The sequence below is a fragment of the Bufo gargarizans genome, chromosome 4 (assembly GCF_014858855.1).
Source record: "Bufo gargarizans isolate SCDJY-AF-19 chromosome 4, ASM1485885v1, whole genome shotgun sequence".
Lineage (NCBI taxonomy): Eukaryota > Metazoa > Chordata > Amphibia > Anura > Bufonidae > Bufo > Bufo gargarizans.
In genome coordinates, this window is record NC_058083.1 from 285,178,683 (window position 1) to 285,200,788 (window position 22,106).

At 41.1% G+C, this 22,106-nt stretch overlaps 1 protein-coding gene across 3 annotated transcripts in view; it reads left to right on the forward strand.

Moving 5' to 3' along the window:
* The window catches only part of CRYBG1 (crystallin beta-gamma domain containing 1), a 326,993-nt gene that overhangs the window by 237,874 nt on the left and 67,013 nt on the right, over positions 1-22,106 (forward strand). For all 3 annotated transcript variants that reach the window (XM_044292529.1, XM_044292528.1, XM_044292531.1), the window contains one exon: positions 8,667-10,333. In XM_044292529.1, the coding sequence (XP_044148464.1) occupies positions 8,667-10,333 (1,667 nt within the window). The remainder of the gene's footprint in view (positions 1-8,666; positions 10,334-22,106) is intronic.

The window sequence follows — 22,106 nt, forward strand, 5'->3', positions numbered from 1 at the left end:
ACAGCCCATGTTAGAGCCATGCTCTAAGCCAGGGGCCTAACTAATAGTAAGTGCAGTGAGATCCCTGGGCGCCGCTCTCCATGTCTGTATACTTAGTTCACAATATCAGGATCGGTGAAAGGTCCTCTAAACAAGCTACAAAAAATACTGCGGAGCCTCATTTAAGAGTCTCAAAGCAGCAATCCAAAGTGCAAAGCTCCCTGGGAAACTGTAATATGCAAAATAACTGTGGAGCCCCAGTTATGGGTCTTCAACACAGTGAGAGCCAGATAGCCCTCCAGGGAAGGAAGACCAAGCAAAGGGGTGTCTCTGTTACAGATATCACCAGATCCGCCATGTTAAGTGGTCCCTATGTCAAAATCCAGCTCTGTGACAAGAGAAAGTGCCTAAGCCAGGCAGTCATCCACAGACAGCTGTTTCAGGGTGTTGCCCCTCATCAGTGTGGAGTAGGATGGATAACTGGCTTAGGCGTTTTCCCTTGTCAACATCCTTAAGACTTGTAACAGAGCTGGATTTTGACATAGGGGCCAATTAATATGGTGGACTTGGTGATCTCTAAAATAGGGATACCCCTTTGCTTGGTCTTCCTTCCCTGGAGGGATATCTGGCTCTTACTGTGTTGAAGACCTAACTGGGGGTCCACGGTCATTTTGCATATTTCTTCAGTTTAACAATGGTCTTACCGTTTTTTCCCCCTAAACCATAGACTTAAAAGTTTACTTGTCTTTTATTCTTTGGTGGATGTGTTATTTTCACAAAATGAACAAATTAGGTGTGTGTGAACATCTAGGTTGGCCCATGGCACATATTCGTAGGCGAGGGTTATTTGTGTTTAGGCAAATTCAGAGAAACAGACATGATACACAATGGTGAAACTACTGTATAAGTGACTTTAACATTAGCGTTAGAAGAATCCAGCTGGCAGTTCTGTTACATCTTAGAAGACAAAACAGTAGAACCATTATTAACCAAAACTCCACAAATAACCTATACTAGAGCACCAAATTTAGGCCTAAAGGTTGCACCAACTTTTAAAAGGGCAAAGACGACACACAATTGGTTAAACCTGAAAGTTTTTTTTAGATGTGGATTCTGCTGCGACTGTAGGACCACAAAATTTACAAAGAAAATTACCAACACCCAGTCCACAAAAAATCTTTTAATTTAGAAATAAAATACTGTTTAACATGCAACTGAACAGACGTGATTTATATTATACAGTGTTCATGCGACAAACAATATATTGAAAGAACAAAACGTACCCTAAAAAAGAGAATAACTGAACATATTTACCTCTTCAGGACACAGGGCGTACAGGTACGCCCTTATGCCTGTGTATTTCTGATTACCGCTGCGCGGCGGGCAGTGATCGGAAGCCGGTGCCTGCTCAAATCATTGAGCAGGCACCTCGGCTAAATGCACTTAACCCCTGAGATGAACACCGTAAAAAATTTAAAATAGAAACTGTGCTAAATAAACAATTTTTTGTCACCTTACATCACAAAAAGTGTAATAGCAAGCGATCAAAAAGTCACACGCACCCCAAAATAGTGCTAATAAAACAGTCGTCTCATCCCGCAAAAATCATACCCTACCCAAGTTAATCGCCCAAAAACTGAAAAAATTATGGCTCTGAGACTATAGAAACACTAAAACATAATTTTTTTTGCTTCAAAAATGAAATCATTGTGTAAAACTTACATAAATAAAAAAAAAGTATACATATTAGGTATCGATGCATCTGTGACAACCTGGTCTATAAAAATACCACATGATCTAACCTGTCAGATGAATGTTGTAAATAACAAAAAATAAAAACGGTGCCAAAACAACTTCCACCCTATCCCGTAATTTCTAAAATGGGATCACTTTTTTGGAGTTTCTACTTTAGGGGTGCATGGTGTCAAAAAAACCAGTCCAGCAAAATCTGCCTTCCAAAAACTGTACGGCATTCCTTTCCTTCTGCGCCCTGCTGTGTGCCCGTACAGCAGTTTGCGACCACATATGGGGTGTTTCTGTAAACTACAGAATCAGGGCCATAAATATTGAGTTTTGTTTGGCTGTTAACCCTTGCTTTGTTACTGGAAAAAATGGATTAAAATGGAAAATTTGCCCAAAAATTGAAATTCTGAAATTTCATCTTCATTTGCCAATAACTCTTGTGGAACACCTAAAGGGTTAACGACGTTTGTAAAAAATCTGTTTTGAATACCTTGAGGGGTGTAGTTTCTTAGATGGGGTCACTTTTATGGAGTTTCTACTCTAGGGGTGTATCAAGGGGGCTTCAAATAAGACATGGTGTCAAAAAAAAACAGTCCAGCAAAATCTGCCTTCCAAAAACCGTAAGGCATTCCTTTCCTTCTGCGCCCTGCCGTGTGCCCGTAAAGTAGTTTACGACCACATATGGGGTGTTTCTGTAAACTACAGAATCAGGGCCATAAATATTGAGTTTTGTTTGGCTGTTAACCTTTGCTTTGTTACTGGAAAAATATAATTAAAATGGAAAATCTGCCAAAAAAGTGAAATTTTGAAATTGTATCTCTACAAGATTAAGGGACCTTAACATGTATAGCTTGGAAGACAGACGAGACAGAGGGGATATGATAGAAACTTTTAAATACATAAAGGGAATCAACAAGGTAAAAGAGGAGAGAATATTTAAAAGAAGAAAAACGGCTACAAGAGGACATAGTTTTAAATTAGTGGGGCAAAGGTTTAAAAGTAATATCAGGAAGTATTACTTTACTGAGAGAGTAGTGGATGCATGGAATAGCCTTCCTGCAGAAGTGGTAGCTGCAAATACAGTGAAGGAGTTTAAGCATGCATGGGATAGGCATAAGGCCATCCTTCATATAAGATAGGGCCAGGGGCTATCCATAGTATTCAGTATATTGGGCAGACTAGATGGGCCAAATGGTTCTTATCTGCCGACACATTCTATGTTTCTATTTTCCATTAATTCTTGTGGAACACCTAAAGGGTTACAAAGTTTGTAAAATCAGTTTTGAATACCTTGAGGGGTAGTTTCTAGAATGGGCTCATTTTTGGGTGGTTTCTATTATGTAAGCCTCGCAAAGTGACTTCAGACCTGAACTGGTCCCTAAAAATTGGGTTTTTGAAACTTTCGGAAAAATTTCAAGATTTGTTTCTAAACTTCTAAGCCTTGTAACATCCCCAAAAAATAAAATATAATTCCCAAAATGATCCAAACATGAAGTAGACATATGGGGAATGTAAAGTAATGACTATTTTTGGAGGTATTACTATGTATTATAGAAGTAGAGAAATTGAAACTTGGAAATTTGCAATTTTTTAAAAATTTGGTATTTTATTTATAAATAAAAATATATTTTTTTTACTTCATTTTACCAGTGTCATAAAGTACAATATGTGAAGAAAAAACAGTCTCAGAATGGCCTGGATTAGTCAAAGCGTTTTAAAGTTATTACCACTAAGAGTGACACTGGTCAGATTTGCAAAAAATGGCCTGGTCCTTAAGGTGAAATAAGGCTGTGTCCTTAAGGAGTTAATAATATAAGATAAGGCTTTGAACAACACTCTTTATCGAAACATTTTAAAGAACGCCATAATAAGGATCCATCAACACTCACCTTTGCAGCTTTCGAAAAAGTAACGAGACAATGGAGGGGAGGAAATCACATTGCACATATGTCAAGAACAGATTCGAGAAGAATCTTTGAATTCCATACATTATTACTAAATGGACTTAATGCAGAAATGGAACTCTTCAGATTCCTGTAGAAACTGGGTGGATGCCCTTCATGGACAACACATCGAGGTCAGGCTGTGTTATGAGCACCTCGGTCTCTCCTCCGTGGGAGGCCCCCACCCCTATTCATCCACTTGAACCTTCACACCTGAAAGAATAAAACAAAAAGAATAATAACATAAAATAAATATCTTAAGATAGAATTTTTTTTTCTTGCAATTGATTAATAAATATCCTCCCACAAGATAACGCAAGAAAAACGCATTAGAACCGCAAAAGCGTTTTTCTTCACCATTATATGAACAATCATACATATGATACGGTATGAACATAAAATAAATGGTAGAGAGTAATAAACTAAGATTGAGGTGAGAACAACTCCAAAAGATTGAAAGATATATATCGCATTTGGTTCTGGTGCAAACATGTACAGTATTGCCCTGACTGCACATTGAAGTTGTGAGCAAAACCTAGATGCGTTAAATATGCGATAGTGGAAAAGAGTCTGCCTTATGACATCTATATCTATCGTCATCTTTACTCCTATTTCATTAGTTATTTTAATTCATTTTATAGAAGATAGATATTTTGTATATGTGAGGAGAACCTTGTGGATTGATGTCTTTGAATATGGGAGCGGTGATCCATCCTGGATTTTCTAATTGATATTCCTGGATGACCCTGCCTTATGTAGCCATAATTTAAGAAGGCTATTTTTTATATAGATTGCATTTCATTTTATACCACTGAGTAAGGGGCATGCAGGCTCCAAAACGTGTTTGGTAACAGATTAAATGCAATCTAGGACGCCCTAAAGGATTATATACCGAGATTTACAGCCACAAACAAAACCCAAACAAAAAAAAAGGGGATCGACATTTACTAAAGACAAACGGAAGGAAATATTACAAAGACTCGGTCTGGGTCAAGATTTAGTAGTCCCAGACTTAGTATTGGTCTGTTAACCCAGTGGAAAGGTGGAGTTACTAACACGGGGGACGCCAAACCTGGAAAGGACACCATTGCGGCTACGTTGCTCGGTATATGGGGAGCTGTTCCTGTTAAAGACGTCAAGGCGGTAATATAGTTGCTCAGCAGCGATAACGCTCTAACCATACTCTATTGGATATTATGTTCTGAATGAATACTCTGCTCCGAATGAAATAGGGGGCATTGTAGAACTAAGCTAATGATCTAAGGGATATTATCACTTTTTTACTTTATTTTTGCACCAAGAGAGACTATATACAAATAGAATATATTAAAGGACACTTAATGAAATAGAATATATTAAATGATATTAGATTTTGAACAAATCAAGAAATAACAATTGAACAAATCACAGATCACTATGATTAACTGAAACTCATTTTTATTCCTAATTTTACAATTTTACATTCCTTCACACTCATTGGGTTCGATAAATATTATTTCCTTGATTAATCATGTTAAATAAGAACTCTTTGCCTCAATCGTGAAGATATTTGATTTGGGCGCAATTATGGAGCAACAAAAAGAACACTAATTATCAATAATTGATTTGGGAATTGCGCTTTTTTGGGACTATATTTTTCCTATTTTATATATTTTTCTTGTTTTCCTCTCTTTTTATACATTTACATTTTTTTTATTTTTTTTACTGCTGTGTTTTTTATATATGAATTAGTGAAAATATTATATGTATTAGGGTCAATGAAATATTTTGCTAATTGTATCTATATTGCCTATTACTTATAGTAACCAGTCTCTACCCGTTCTATCTATATATTTATTTTCTTTATATCCAATTAAAGCACTAGATTTTAATACATTTCTGAATGACAAAGTGCATGTTAATATAATTAATTTTAAGATCCTACCTTTGCCACTAGTCAGAGCATAAAAGTTCAGATCATTTTTAGATCTGCCCCAGTCAACTGTAAGTGCTGATAGTGTATATACAAATAGGTTTTAGCACGATTGACCTCAGCAGTCAGACCATAATCAGCTACAGAGTGATAACATAGTTATGTACTATTTAATAGTACATTAGAAGGTCATTGAGGAATTGCTGTTCTTTCAGCATTCCAATAATAAGTTTAATAAGTTATAGTATGAATGATGCCATACTTTAAAAGGTTATTCCCATCTTATAAAGTGATCCTTAGGCCTCATGCACACGACAGTATTTTTTCACGGTCCGCAAAACGGGGTTCCGTTGTTCCGTGATCCGTGTCCGTTTTTGTTTCCGTGTGTCTTCCTTGATTTTTGGAGGATCACCAGACATGAAGGAAATAGAAAAAAAATCTAAGTCAAGTTTGCCTTGCAAATGATAGAAAAAAAAAACGGACACGGATCACGGACGCGGATGACAATCTTGTGTGCCTCCGTGTTTTTTCACGGACCCATTGACTTCAATGGGTCCGCGAACCGTTGTCCGAGAAAAAAATAGGACAGGTCCTATTTTTTTCACGGACTGGAAACACTGATCACGGACGCGGATGACAAACGGTGCATTTTCTGAATTTTCCATGGACCCATTGAAAGTCAATGGGTCCACAGAAAATCACGGAAAACGGAACAACAGACACGGAACACAACAACGGTCGTGTGCATGAGGCCTTAGGGTATGCAATCACATTATGATTATAAGTAGCAGGGGTCTGACCTGTAGGAACCCACTGACCCTGAGAATTAAAGAGATGCAGTGCTGCAACCCTTTTACTGGTATTCCTTGATAAGTTGCACCCTAGACACCCACTGTGCATAGAAATTCAGCACAGCCCCATGCAAGTGAACAGAATTAACTGCAGTTCCCGGAGCAGTTGGGTAGCCAGAAGAGCTGCTAAGCAGGGAAAGCTTACACAGGGACTCACTAGGGATTTACTAATAATGTAGATGACGTAAACTTAAGCAGGCTAGCTAAACACGCACTAACTTTATCACAGTCGCTCAGGTTGGATGATAAATTTAGTGCATGTCTAGACACTTTTTTTTAACCTTATACCAAGTGTTGGTTGACTTACGCCATGGCCTTTTTCTGTGAGGCCATGCCCCCTTTGGCAAGCCATGTAGGCTCAGAAGATTTCTCTATAACCATATACACCAAATTGTGTCAAATTTACCAATATGCACCAAATGTTGGTGCAGTTTATGACGATATCTAGGTGCACACACATTAGGTTTCTTTCACACTGTCGTTGGGATTGTCCGGCAGGCTGTATCGGCAAAAACTGAGAGGCGGCTGGACAAAAATGGGGAGCTGTGGAGACCTGGCCACAGCACAGCAAATATGCACGCAGCAGTATTTGTCCGGCCGCCTTTTGGCATGTTTGCTGTCCTGTGTCCGGATCTCCACCGCTCCCCATTATAGTGAATAGGGCCAGGCGAACTTCCAGCAGGACACATGTGCAAACGGTAGTACGGATCCGGCAGGCTGTTCCCCTGACGGAACAGCCTACCAGAAAAGTTTAACGCCAGTGTGAAACTGGCCTTAGTAAATATGACCCATTGAATATGCCCCTCTGTGTACAGATTATTTATAAAAATGTAAAATGCAGCAATCCATCACGACTAATATGTTTATGTGATTTCTGAATAAAAAGCAGGGTAAATCCTGAGAGGACTCATAGGAGGGTCATTTATCATTTAACTGGTGTAAAGTAGAGCTGGCTGAACCAATCAGATTCCACCTTTCATTTTGGACAGCTCCTTCGGAAAATGAAAGGTGGAATCTAATTGGTTGCTATGGGAAACTAGGCCAGTTCTACTTTACACCAGTTTGATAAATGACCCCATAATAGTCCTGCTGACCCACCCACGCAGGAAGATAAAAAAAACTATCCCTGTACCAATGTATTTACACAAAAGTCTATTAATCATTTTGTGTTGGCAGGGTGATCAGGATTCTTGTTGTCTCTACTAGGAGTCCTGTCAGGATTTACTCTGGTTTTTAATCTGAAATCCTGCTCCAAATCATGTAATTCTGTACATCACAGTCTTCTATCCTTCTGTCACATCCTGCTCCAAGACTGGGCAGCAGAAGTCACTAGAGAGGTGACAGACGGGAATCCCAAGGAGATAACAGAAGCGGCTTGCTAGCACTTTTGTTTTCTCCTATCCTCAGTGAGCACTAATCCGTTAATGGAGGAAAAGAAGCACTGTATTTTATTTAAAAAAAATTTTAACGTTTTTCTCAAAACTGAAAAAGGAAAAGATTCCTTTACTAAATGCATTAATAAATGGCCCTACAAGTCCTTGCAAAAGTTGGGTCCATTAAACTACAACATCTGCTAAATCAGAAATAGTGTGTCTGCAGCGCTACAGCCTGCAACTCTTCGGTCCTGTAGTGATGAATCACTTGCCTGCTTAGGCCAGTGTTTGGCTGCAGCGGTGACGTGGCATGTGTGGGATGTCACTGCTGCACCTAGGAGAACCTGATATTGGCAAGGAGTACTCGGGGCAGCAAGCGTCAGTGGAGAGAAGTGGAGAGTATCACTTCTTTTGATATTTTAGCATGTTTACTGTTGCTCCCAGAGGTGTAATGTAACTTGGACAACCCCTTTAAGCTAATGGGCTCCTATGTTTATGATAGTAAACTACAGATTTCACTCTCCAATGACTCCTCTTCATGTTTCCCCATATATTGCTGAAGTTACCTTTGTTTATTAGTAGAGCTCTTCCATAAATGTAAAGTAATAGTTTACACAATGAGGGGGTATTAAAGAATTTAAAGCGTCTTTAAATATTTCATTGTGTTGATACTCATCATTGTATGCTTTGTCATTAGCTCGTGAACCAAGGCATACCAATATCATGTAACAGAGGTTAAATAAATAATGATAATGTATCAGAGGTATGTTGGGAGAAGGGTTACTCCCACTCTGTAAATTGAAACTGTAGCAGTCTGTTTCCTATTTTTAACTAAATACATTTCCTTTTCTTTATTTCCTTCTAGTCTAGATCACCATCTGCAGAATTGCCTAAGAAAGACAGCACTAAAAAACCTGTTTTGGGGAAGTTCGGGAATCTTTTTTACTCTACTAAGAAGAAACCGAGCAAAGGTGCCCCTGAGTCTCCTACCAGCCCAACAAATGAAAAAACAGGGACTTATAAGTCTTTAGAAAGAAAAAGAGCTCAGGTCTTAGTAGCCTCCAGCTCCAATGCACACAATCAGGTTCCTGCTACGCCCAGTGTTGATTGTGCATCAGATCAGCATTCCCAGCTGGTCCCCGAGCCTACGTCGCCTGTAGATAAAAGTATAAAGGTGACTTCTAATGGAAACGTTGATAACGAACATACCAGTGAGAGAAAAGACTCAGCAGTTAAACCAGAAAAGGATTCAAGGGTAGTAGAGGCAGAAAGTTCAGTTCTTTCCCCTGAAGTTCTTTCGGCCTCTGGTCAAACATCGACATTGAGCCCTACTTCTAACGTGGACAGACAAAGCAATGAGAAGATTGTCCCACAGTTTATACGATCACCTGTAAGGAGAAGTTCCAGTGACAGTGAAGGAAAGTTAGGTGTAAGAAAGGTTTCTCAAGAAATTCATATAGTCAAAAATGGTTCTCCCAAAGTATTGACCAAGAAAACTGCCAAATTCTCCAGCAGAGCAAGCGATCCAAAAATTAGAATATCTGAAAGATCTGTTCAAAAATTGGGAAGCCCAGAAAAATTTCATTCAGCAAAAGTATCCTCACCGGTTGCATTTAGCAGTGATAACACATGCCCAGGCTCCACAAGCGGCAGTAGCAGTTTAAGTGAACCAGTAAGTATTGGTGACAACTCACCTGCTCGTAGTCCTTCAGAAGGTGAGGTTTTTATAGAACCCCTAGAGGAAAATGCTAGTGAGAATGCAAGAGTTTTAGCATTTGATATCTACCTGAGTAAAAGTGCTGGAACCGATTCTCAGTCATCCCTAAACACTTGCAGCAACGGGGACACAGTGGAGAACAGTCCTAATATGAGAAAAATTAACAGAAAGAGACGCTCCCTTAAGTCTCAGAATAGTCACGAGGAAAATAAAGCAGAGAACACTGCATTGCAAGACAATGTGTTTGAGGAGAGTACCTTTGAGGGGGTTAAGGAGTTTTCAAAGACTCTAGATGGGGATCTGACAACTCTGTCACCTGAGTCTAACGGCCCAACCTCACCTACCCAAGAATTAAAGGCGGGAGCTAATAACAAAGCGTCGCCCAAGGGTGAATCAGACAAAGATAAACAGCAACACCCAGCTTCCAGCCCTGTGAGGAAAAAAAATGTGTATGCTCCCTCTTCTCCAACAGATCGCAGGGCACATAGTAGAGATCCTCTGTTCAGAAATCAGACAGCCTCTGCCAAAGCAAGCGAGTTTAGCCAGCCTGTTCCTGTTTCCACAACAAAAGACTCCTACGTGGAAAAGGTTTCTGAATCATTAGCTGGATATGCTGGAGAAACTTCATGTAATACTGTGGGAGAGAATAGCAGTGCTACAGCTGTAGGTGGTGTGGACAGGAGGACAAAGCAGCAAAGCAACCAGGGAGAACAGAAATCTCAAAGCAATACAAACAAACCTTCTGATATAAATGCAGCAAAAGCGGTTTCTCTGAACGACAACTCCAAATCTACAGTAACATCAAAGCTCAACATGTAAGTCCATATGTTTTCTCCGCACTTCTAGAAATATTTTGACATCTGAATGCTCATTCATTTCACAGACCACAGTATTCTTAGCAGTGTTAAAATGAAACGCCATAAATATGTAGTGCATAGTAAAGTGTTCACAGCACTAATTTGTATGTTCGGTAATTGAATCCATCCAGATGCAGTAACACAATGCATTCCCTCCAGACGGTTGGTGCACATATTTGAAGAGCTCAGATGTTTGTATATTCTCATAAAATATTCTTCATGTGTTTGAATTTTTCTAAAAATACTTTATGAAGCCTTATTTTTTCTCCTTCGTTTCCATCACTCATAGGAAAGGCATGCAGCTTAAATACTCCTTTGAGATTTTCAAACATAGAAAAACCCCACGTAGCTTTTTTGTTAAAGAAGCAGTTCTAGGAAAGACATGACCATTGAATTCTACACTGAAGACTTCTATGTTTGTTATGTTTCAGGCAAAGACAATGACATTTAGTGACACATCCCTTTGAACTAGGCACAGTTTGGGCTATGTTACAGTCAAATGCAATGTATTTTTTTCCTATGTGCTATATTAGATGCATTATAGAGAGGTGACATTTTATATCTAATGATGCAACTAAACAATCATACAACCTAAACTAAAGCAAACAGAAGCCTTTCCAAGGTGCATGACTTTGTAAGGTCTGACCTCATACCTACTAGATGAATGTCTGCTGAACTGATCGATTTTAGTAGCACTAATGTTTATAGTGGTGTCCCAACGCTCCCATGCTATTATGACATCAGGTGAAAGAAGGGTCAGGCATGTATGACTTCAGCTTGATAGGACACAAGTAGAGAACATAGACAGTAATGTGTTATGCACGAGATGCACTGAATATGAAAGATAAGCAAAAGTAAAAACTGGATTCCAGGAATGGAATCGTAACAAAATTCAGCTTTTTACAGCTCCATATGAAATAACCTGTCATCAGAACCTGAATCTGTCAATATCAAGCAAGCTCTGCTCGTTTCCTGACTCATATTGAGAATCTACTATTTGTCTGCCAGATGCTATTATGCAGTAATGGGATCAAAGACAGGGGATGTGGGTGTGTCAGAGGTAGGTAGATAATAAGTGACAGAAAGTAAATAACAGCTCCCGTTTATCACTGATTACAGTTTACCTACATATGGGCAGCAGACGGACCCGGTAGTTGGCAGACATGATGTGTTCTTTGTGTTTTAGTAACACTTACAGGTATGATGAGGAAGACATATTTCCTTTATCAGGCATCATTTGAGCAGTGGGGGTCTGGTTAGTTAGGAGTCTGATGTATTCATGAGCACATTGCTTCTCCCACCTATCCCTGTCTAACCCACCCCTTGGATCAATGATTGGTAGTATGCTGTGTATACGTGTGCATACAAAGCAGCCTGTAAGTCACCGTTCCAAAAGTGGGAGCACTCTGCTCATGAATAGGCAGTTCATTCTGTCAGCTGGTAGCCAAACTACTATATATATACAGTACAGACCAAAAGTTTGTACACACCTTCTCATTCAAAGAGTTTTCTTTATTTTCATGACTATGAAAATTGTAGATTCACACTGAAGGCATCAAAACTATGAATTAACACATGCGGAATTATATACATAACAAAAAAGTGTGAAACAACTGAAAATATGTCATATTCTAGGTTCTTCAAAGTAGCCACCTTTTGATTTGATTACTGCTTTGCACACTCTTGGCATTCTCTTGATGAGCTTCAAAAGGTAGTCACCTGAAATGGTTTTCACTTCACAGGTGTGCCCTGTCAGGTTTAATAAGTGGGATTTCTTGCCTTATAAATGGGGTTGGGACCATCAGTTGCGTTGTGGAGAAGTCAGGTGGATACACAGCTGATAGTCCTACTGAATAGACTGTTAGAATTTGTATTATGGCTATTATGGCAAGAAAAAAGCAGCTCAGTAAAGAAAAACGAGTGGCCATCATTACTTTAAGAAATGAAGGTCAGTCAGTCCGAAAAATTGGGAAAACTTTGAAAGTGTCCCCAAGTGCAGTCACAAAAACCATCAAGTGCTACAAAGAAACTGGCTCACATGCGGACCGCCCCAGAAAAGGAAGACCAAGAGTCACCTCTGCTGCGGATGATCAGTTCATCCGAGTCACCAGCCTCAGAAATCGCAGGTTAACAGCAGCTCAGATTAGAGACCAGGTCAATGCCACACACAGTTCTAGCAGCAGACACATCTCTAGAACAACTGTTAAGAGGAGACTGTGTGAATCAGGCCTTCATGGTAGAATATCTGCTAGGAAACCACTGCTAAGGACAGGCAACAAGCAGAAGAGACTTGTTTGGGCTAACGAACACAAGGAATGGATATTAGACCAGTGGAAATCTGTGCTTTGGTCTGATGAGTCAAAATTTGAGATCTTTGGTTCCAACCACCGTGTCTTTGTGCGATGCAGAAAAGGTGAACGGATGGACTCTACATGCCTGGTTCCCACCGTGAAGCATGGAGGAGGAGGTGTGATGGTGTGGGGGTGCTTTGCTGGTGACACTGTTGGGGATTTATTCTAAATTGAAGGCATACTGAACCAGCATGGCTACCACAGCATCTTGCAGCGGCATGCTATTCCATCCGGTTTGCGTTTAGTTGGACCATCATTTATTTTTCAACAGGACAAAGACCCCAAACACACCTCCAGGCTGTGTAAGGGCTATTTGACCATGAAGGAGAGTGATGGGGTGCTGCGCCAGACTACCTGGCCTCCACAGTCACTGGACCTGAACCCAATCGAGATGGTTTGGCTAGAGCTGGACCGCAGAGTGAAGGCAAAAGGGCCAACAAGTGCTAAGCATCTCTGGGAACTCCTTCAAGACTGTTGGAAGACCATTTCAGGTAACTACCTCTTGAAGCTCATCAAGAGAATGCCAAGAGTATGCAAAGCAGTAATCAAAGCAAAAGGTGGCTACTTTGAAGAACCTAGAATCTGACATATTTTCTGTTGTTTCACACTTTTTTGGTATGTATATAATTCCACATGTGTTAATTCATAGTCATGAAAATAAAGAAAACTCTTTGAATGAGAAGGTGTGTCCAAACTTTTGGTCTGTACTGTGTATATATATATATATATATATCTCAGAAAAAGTTAGGGATATTTGGCTTTCGGGTGAAATTTATGTAAAACTTAAAAAGTTCATGCTACAGTGATATTATATCATGAAAGTAGGGCATTTAAGTAGAAGCATGCAACAGTGATTTCCTCAACTCAAACAATTTATTGAAACAAAAGCCAACAACAGTGGTTGGTATACCCCCACAAAAATATCAATGTCTCAATAACTCGTCATGTTGCCTTGAGCTAGGGGTGGACGATATAGACTATATGCGATATAAACGATATAAAGTTGGCCAACGATAGAGATTTCATTTATATCACCATATCATGGTAGAACGTGGCATGCGCCACTCTCGGCACGCACCATGTTCTCCTGAGCCGGCACAGTGGAGAAGGAGGGAGTCCCTCCCTCCCCACTGTGTGCGGCTGCCGCTGACCACCAATGAGAACAGCGTAGGAGGAGGAGGGGAGGGACTGTGGCCACTCCGCCACCAATGAGAACAGAGTAGGAGGGACTGTGGCCACTGCGCCACCAATGAGAACAGAGAGGAGAAGGAGGGGAGGGACTGTGGCCACTGCGCCACCAATGAATATAGTTAATATGCCTGAATACAAACGTAGCCTGCATGTGCCTCTATTACTGCGTGCCGTGATCCGCCTTAATTAACCCCTCAGGTCATTGGTGGCCACAGCCCCTCCCTTCTACTCCCCCTCTTCTAAGTATTATATTAATTGCGCCCCCCCCCCCCCCCCCCCCCTCCACACGATTAAATCATTGGTGGCAGTGGCCCCAGGGTGGCAGTTTTTGATCGGAGCCCTAGTAGTGTAATCGCTGGGCCCCGATCGGTTACCATGGCAGCCAAGACGCTACTCAATCCCTGGCTGCTATAGTCAGCTCCCTGCTGCTGTGTGCACTATGCACATGGCAGCAGGGAGAGTGTGAAGTCCTATTCACCATAATAGAGCTCTATTAGGGTGAATAGGTAGGGTGAATAGGACAAGGGTTCTAGCCCCTAAGGAGGCTAATAGTTATTAAAAAATAAAAATAAAGTTTACACCCCCCCCCCCCCCCCCGAAATATAGAATATATCGCACATGCTTAAAATTATATCGCAATATAGGTTTTAGGCCATATCGCCCACCCCTACCTTGAGCATCAATTACAGCTTGACAATGACTTCTCATGCTGTTCACGATTCGACTTTGTCTGCTGAGGCATGAGTTACGAGCCTGTGCATGGCGACTCGGCTGATCCCATAGGTTTTCAATTGGATTCACTAGAGAAAGTGCAGGCTACTCCATTTAAGGTACCCCAGTCTCCAGCAGCCACTCCCTAATGATGTGAACATGATGAGCTGGCGCATTGTTGCCCATGAAGATGGAATTAGCCCTGTGTTGTTCATGCAGAGGCACAATGACTGGATTAATGATGTTATTCAAGTAGTATGGGCTTGTCACTATACCATTCACAGTTCTGTATTGACTAGACACACCTGCCCACGCTGTACGACCACCAAAGGTTTGTCTGGTGACAACAGAGGCTGATGCATAGCACTCTCCTTGATATCTCCAAAATCGTTGGTGGCCATCATTTCTGCTCAGTGTGAACCGACTTTCATCAGTGAACAGCACTGAGGCCCACTGGTCCTTTGTCTAGTGTAGATGCTCCCTGGCCCATGCAAGACGATGACATCTGTGGTCAGGTACCCTTGCAGGTGCCTCTCACCTCCCTTAAATGTGCCTGGAGTTGTGTGGCATTCATCATTCAGTTCTGCAGGCCATTGTTCACAATGAAGCAGTCATTAATGTGGGATGTGGCCAAAGGACGTCCACTATGCCTTTCTGTGACTCTTCCAGCCTCTCTCTATCTCTGTTGCAACCTGCTGATGACACTCTGTGACACTCTAAGCTCAGTGGCCACTTCCATCTGAGAATATCCTGCTTGAACCCACGCAGTGGCAAGGTACTGTTGCTCAATTGTTAGGTGTTGTCTTGGTCTCATGATGTTAAAATGTGAACACATGATGAGGAGGACTGTTTAAATACTGTAATTGAACCAGGCAATTTATGTGGCGATTCATGGATCAAAGATCTGTTGTGAATTTTGCCGTTAAGCTCCTTGTTAGAGAACAGCAAGTTGTGCAAAAACTACTGAAACATTGAACAATGTGTATTAAAAAGTTTAGAGAAAGTCATATTAAGTTAACCTGTAAAGGTTAGAGTGCATTTCAGGTTCCTCTTGAAATTTCACACACAAGCCAAATATCCCTAACTTTTTGTGAGTAGTGTATGTATATTGTGGGGTTTCGCTCTGGTAGGCAGGATTAACGGACGCAGTATAGAGGCTACAACAAGTTTTTTGGATCAAACAGTTCAGTGTTTTATTCACACTTTAGGCAAGTAACAAAACAAGCAGTCATAAACAAGCAACAAGTCACTTTGCGGTGTTGGTGGTAATTCACACCATGCGGCAATTCTGCCTCAAAGAGTCCTTGAGCACAGAAGCACCAACCTGTTTTCACGCTAAACAGGTAGCAAGCCAACACAGAGACCTCGCTTCTGAGCCCAGCTGCCTATTTAAGGACAGCCAGGTGCTGCCAAAACCCAGACCGTCACTTAAAATCCGATCCGGTATTTCACCTCACCTGGCTGTAAATCAGCCCAGCAGCACATGCAGGGAGGAAAATACCTGTTTTCCCAGACCAAACCAGCATTTTTGCTGCTAGTAGCAGGAAACTAGCTATAATAGCTAAAAATGTTATGACTGTTGATCAGTGCTTGTTTTTCCGCTTTATCTTCCCATGTATAAGGACACTTAAGACAGGCCAGATACAGGAACTTTTGATGGCCAGCAGAAACCAGAGGGGAACAATCATGGGCCAATCCCCTCCCCCACTGTGCATGCTTGTGACACATGAATTGCTTGTCTATGTGTTTTTTTTTTTTTTCAGGAAACACCAGGAAGGGAAGCCTCACTGCTGTGCAGCCATTTTCCCTATTTAATCATCATACAAATAGTCATAAAAGCTATTAAAATGCATGGTGAGGAGAGTTTGACTTTTAAGAACATTTCCTGTGTGAGACATTCTGTGTGAATGGTAGATTAGGAATATCTTCAGAGAAACTAGGTGGTGTCATATAGCAAAGTTATAGGCAGCTCTTATTTTTTTTAATAAAAGGTAAAGTAACTTGGTTCCTGTAATTTGGGATTTATATGAAGTTAGTTAATTACCTAAAAGGCAATGAGTAACTAGCCTAGAATAAATAAGTAATAGGCTTCTGACGGTGGCTGTGTATACACAAACGGGTGATAAACTGATCTACTGATGTCTATGAATGCTGGTGACAAGACCGCAGTGTGTGAATGAAGGCTTCTTTTTTACGGTATTATTGCTTTGAATGAGGGGCAGCATGATAGTTTATATCTTTTACTTGTTCAGCCAGCACTTATTCCTTCCAACCACCTCATACAGATGTATTTAGCCCTATTGAAGCTGCACTCTGGCCTCTGTATGAAGTAGGTTCATTATGGAATGCAATCTTTGGGGAAAAGTACATCTCCTAGCAGGTCTCTGCAGCTGTCAGGTCATCCTGGAAATTATAGTTTCCTATAGAGAGGAAGGTGATAGTAGGAATCTGAAAATTAATTTAATTTAATTACAGAGTAGGAGACACATTTGCCTCAGACTATTTCTGTCTTGGGGTGCCTCTCATTAGCCTGTGCCTAGCCCTTCCCTCAGACTCTTTCTATCTTGGGGTGCCTCTCATTATCCTGTGCCTAGCCCTTCCCTCAGACTCTTTCTGTCTTGGGGTGCCTCTCATTTTCCTGTGCCTAGCCCTTCCCTCAGACTCTTTCTGTCTTGAGGTGCCTCTCATTAGCCTGTGCCTAGCCCTTCCCTCAGACTCTTTCTGTCTTGAGGTGCCTCTCATTAGCCTGTGCCTAGCCCTTCCCTCAGACTCTTTCTGTCTTGGGGTGCCTCTCATTATCCTGTGCCTAGCCCTTCCCGCAGACTCTTTCTGTCTTGGGGTGTCTCATTAGCCTGCTGTCTGGCTTTTGGCATGGACTATAGGCCCTCTTATCTCTGTCTGGGGACATGTGCTCCTGGAGTAGCAGGCCTCATAAAGAGGTAAGAAGCTGCAAGGTCATTGGTTGCAAGGGCTCCAAGAAAGTGGTGAGCCTAGACAGTGGTAGGATACTTACCTAGGTACATTGTACCTAGGTGTCATCTCAGCCAGCCTATGCATCACTATAATAGTTAACTGGGTAGACTAGGGTAAGTATATTATATGGGCGCATAGGCTAGCTGAAATGCTATCCGCTGCCTATCTATATGTAGTGCAACCAATGTATGTGCCATGCACCATGTGAGGGGGTGTCTGGGGGTCTTTTCCTGGCCCACCAGTGGATTTACGTGCTTCCTGGTGGGTCCATCCAAGCCTGTACTGAAACAGCAGAGAGAATATAGAAGGAGAGATAACAACCCTGCTTAGGTAAAGGTTTATAATTTGAATATATATTAAAAAACTGATGGTTAACACCTTTGGACTCTGCTTAGCCTTACGTAGTATGTGCTAGTTTAATGGCTACATTGTTTTGTTTTTTTATTCCATCAAACCATATGCTTTTATTAAACGTCTTTTTCTATAGACTCATTAGTATATAGTCCTACCATGACATGGGGAAGGCCATTGTCAGTTATTAAAGGGAATCTGTCACCTGTTTTATGGTGTCCTCACTAATGGCGCCATTAACTAGTGACAGATCTCCTTAGCAAAAAGTTGGATCACTCTCTGTAAATGTCTCATCTGTTTCGCTGTACTATACTGCGCCATGCGCATGCCGATGAGTCCTGATATTCATGAGCTCCCAGCTCTCTTCACCCCCTGCTGTTGATTCTAGTTGGGACACACTGTAAATCAGCAGTGGTAGAGCTGGGAGCTGATGAATATGAGAACTCACTGGCATGCACTAGAGCTAATAGGACTTGGCAGTTAGGGCAGCATAAAACTGGTGAGAGAGGGAATCACTCACTAGTATTTTGATGACCTTTTTTTTAATTGATCAAGCCTTTTTGCTAAAATCTTATATTGAAAAGCTGGAGCTGTTTATTACATATGCCAATCCAATGTGTCTTGATTCTCGATGACCGGGCTCTCCCTACCCATACTGCTGATTTACATATTTTTTCCCATAGCCAGGGGTCTATAAGAGCTGGGAATATCAGGACTCTCAGGCGCACACTGTGTACTGAACATCTCCAGCACTGTTGCTGTTCAGTATAAGATTTTAGATGAAAGAAAATGGCCCAGTGTTTTACTAAGGGAATCTGTCTCTAGTTTATGCTACCCTTAGTTAGGACAGCAAACAACTGATGAAAGTATTCCTTTAATTTGTATTGCATTACAATATCATAAAAAATATCTTTGAAAAACAACAAAGTAGTAGAGGCAGGAGAGGCAAGATGGTTGAATAGAGGGTATCAAGATGGAAGCGCCCCACTATATAAAGAACCATTATCTATTATGTACCAGAGGGTTTATCCAAACCTTTTTTGCATTTCTATGCATATAGACCTAATGTTTTAGTGTGTGAAAGTATTAACCCCTTAAAGACAGGCCTATCTTGGGCCGTAAGTGGCTTTTACCAATACAAATGCATCCCCTATCCACAGGATGGTGAAAAGTGTCTGACCTCTGGGGCCTGAAGATAGTGGAAAAAGATATATGTCTCTGTTATGGAACAACCCCTTTAAAAGGGTTTACTGAGTTTATCCTCTGGATAGGTAATCAGTATCTGATCAGTGGGTGTCCAACACCCCGGACGCCCGCCAGTCAGCTGTTTGAGAAGGTTTGGCGCTCCTGTTAATGTGACGGCCCCATGGAAGCGAATGGAGCTGAGCTGTGAAACCAAGCACAGCCACTATAGTATATACAGTGCTGTGCTTGGTAATCTGCGAGAAGGCCGTGGCACTCAGGAACACCGCTGCCTTCTCAAACATCTGATCCAGAGGATAGGTCACCAGTTTTAAAGTCCTGGAAAACCCTTTTAAGGACCAAGCTAATTTTCTTTTTTTCTTTTTGCATTCCATGAGCTATTACATATACCTTTTTTTCAATAATGTAGCTGTATGTGGAGCTTGTTTTTTAACAGAATGAATTGCAGTTTTTATTGGAGAGGAGGGGGGATTAATGGAAAAAACTGCATTATTCTACATTATATACTATATATTACTATTACAGCTGTACCAAATATATTTTAAAATTATTTTTTAGTGAAAGAAGGTGGCTTATTATAATTCGTTTTTTCAGAAGCCTTTTTTCCTCTTTTTTTTATTTTGGGCCTCAACACAGGGGATTGAAGCAGCATTTCTTTGCTTTTATAATGCTTTAGAATGGTTAGTATTCCAAAGCATTATTGCTTGGCAGTGTTACTTACCTGTCATTCCTATCTGTCAGTGTTACTTGCCTCTAGCATGACCTAATAGGCAAATCAGTGCAGCGAAGGGGGAGCACCAATGGCCTGTCTAGCCTCTTTAGATGTTGCAGTCACCATTGACTGTGTCATCTAAGTGGTTAAACTGGAGGGAGTTAAATGATCAAAATATTTTCAGATCCTGTCAATTATGGCAGGAGCCCAACTGTGTATTATGGAGGCTCTCCCACTTTTAGGTACACTAGGTACCCACGATAACCTAGCTATGGATAAGGCCTTATTTACACAGTCCGTGTTCGTTCAGTGATTCTGAGCCAAAACCAGGTGCGGCTCTCAACACAGAACAGGTGCAGATCTTTCCCTTAGACCTTATGTCTCTGGAGGCTCTAAACCTGGTTTTGGTTCACAGTCACTGATGAAAATCACTGACTGAACACTGACGTGTAAATGATGCCTAACTCTGTTGCTGTGCACAATTGAGAACCCTCCAATGACAGATGTATTCACCAGGCATTGTTAAAGGCTATGTACACCTTCGAAGGCAATTGTTGTTTATGATCGCATTTTAGTCATTTTTGGCTAAAAAATCTATTTTCAATTGGCCTTTATTAAAAATATTGAGCTGTTCTGTCACAAAGGGTTAATTGTTTTTCTAACTGTGTGACTGGGACTTTCACTCTCACTTTGTGCCAAACCCTTATCTCTAAACTACTAAGAGATCATAAACACTTAGTTAAGCCACATTCTTATCAGTAGGATAAGAACTGAGCTTTAATAAGTGTTTATAATGTCAGAGAGCAGAGATAAAGAACCCGTCAGCTCCCCAATTGATGGAAAAGAGAGAAAATCCAGAGGCTGCTACTAGAGCACATCATCTCTGTACAGAAAAAGGACTCTATATTTTTAATAAAGACCAATTGAATTTTTTTTAGCTCAAAATGAGTACAATGCAATAATAAAAAAAATTGCCCCAAAGGTGTACATATACTTTGGTTATATTTTTCTGATTTCTCTGTTTTACCATTAACTAGAGCAGTTAAAGAATAAAACAGATATTTTGCCATAATACTCATATTATATACTCTGGAGGCAGCTAGTGGTCATCAGGGCCGGTGCAAGGATTTTTGTCAACACAAGCGAATCTACATTTCTGCCACTCATGATTCATGTCCATTTCTTGCCCCCCCCCCATCATTTCACACTTCTGCCCCTCATGATTCATATCCATTTCTCCCCCCGCCCCCATCGTTTCACATTTCTGCCCCTCATGATTCATATCCATTTCTTGCCCCCTCCCCATCATTTCACATTTCTGCCCCTCATGATTCATGTCTATTTCTTGCCCCCCCCCCATCATTTCACATTTCTGCCCCTCATGATTCATATCCATTTCTTGCCCCCCCCCATCATTTCACATTTCTGCCCCTCATGATTAATATCCATTTCTTGCCCCCCCATGTGCCAATATCATAGTGCCATTCTCTCCCCCTGCCCCCTAATGTGCTAGTATCAAGTGCCTCTCTCCTCCCCCTCCATGTGCCAGTATCATGGTGCCAATAGCCCCCCCCCCCCCCCCCCCCACCCCTACCCCATGGCAGTAAAGTAACAGTCCGGTATTAAAAAAAACAACAACACTTTTATACTTACCTCCATGTCAGCGATGCGATGCAGCCTCATACTCTTCCTGTGTTCCCAGCAGCCTCTAGTGTTGAAGATTTGGTGCTCGTGTTCTTATTTAGCCTGTCTTTCCTAAAAGCTTGTGATGGGATTCAAACCCATGACCTTCTGTATCAAAGGCAAAGCACTTACCCACACAGTTATGAAAGTTGTACAGACAGTTACTTAAAAAAAATATATAAGACTTCTACTGTAGATAACTTTGATACCTAGTGTACAACCATACATATGACAGTTGCCCCAACACACCCAGCTCTGCTAAATCCATACACAGTGTGCTGGGGCAGCTGTCATGTGTATGTACACTAGGTATCAAAGTTATCTACAGTAGAAGTCTTATATATTATTATTTTTTAAGTAACTTGCTATACAGCTGTCATAGCTGTGTGGGTGAATGCATTGCCTCTGATGTGAAAGGTCACGAGTTCGAATCCCAGGTGAAACTTTTCTGAAAGACATGCTAAATGAGATTTAAATACACCAGGGTCTCGTAGCTCAGAGTGTGTTTCTGCGGCTGCTGCCTCAGCCTGTCAGCTGCATGCCACTCTGTGACTGA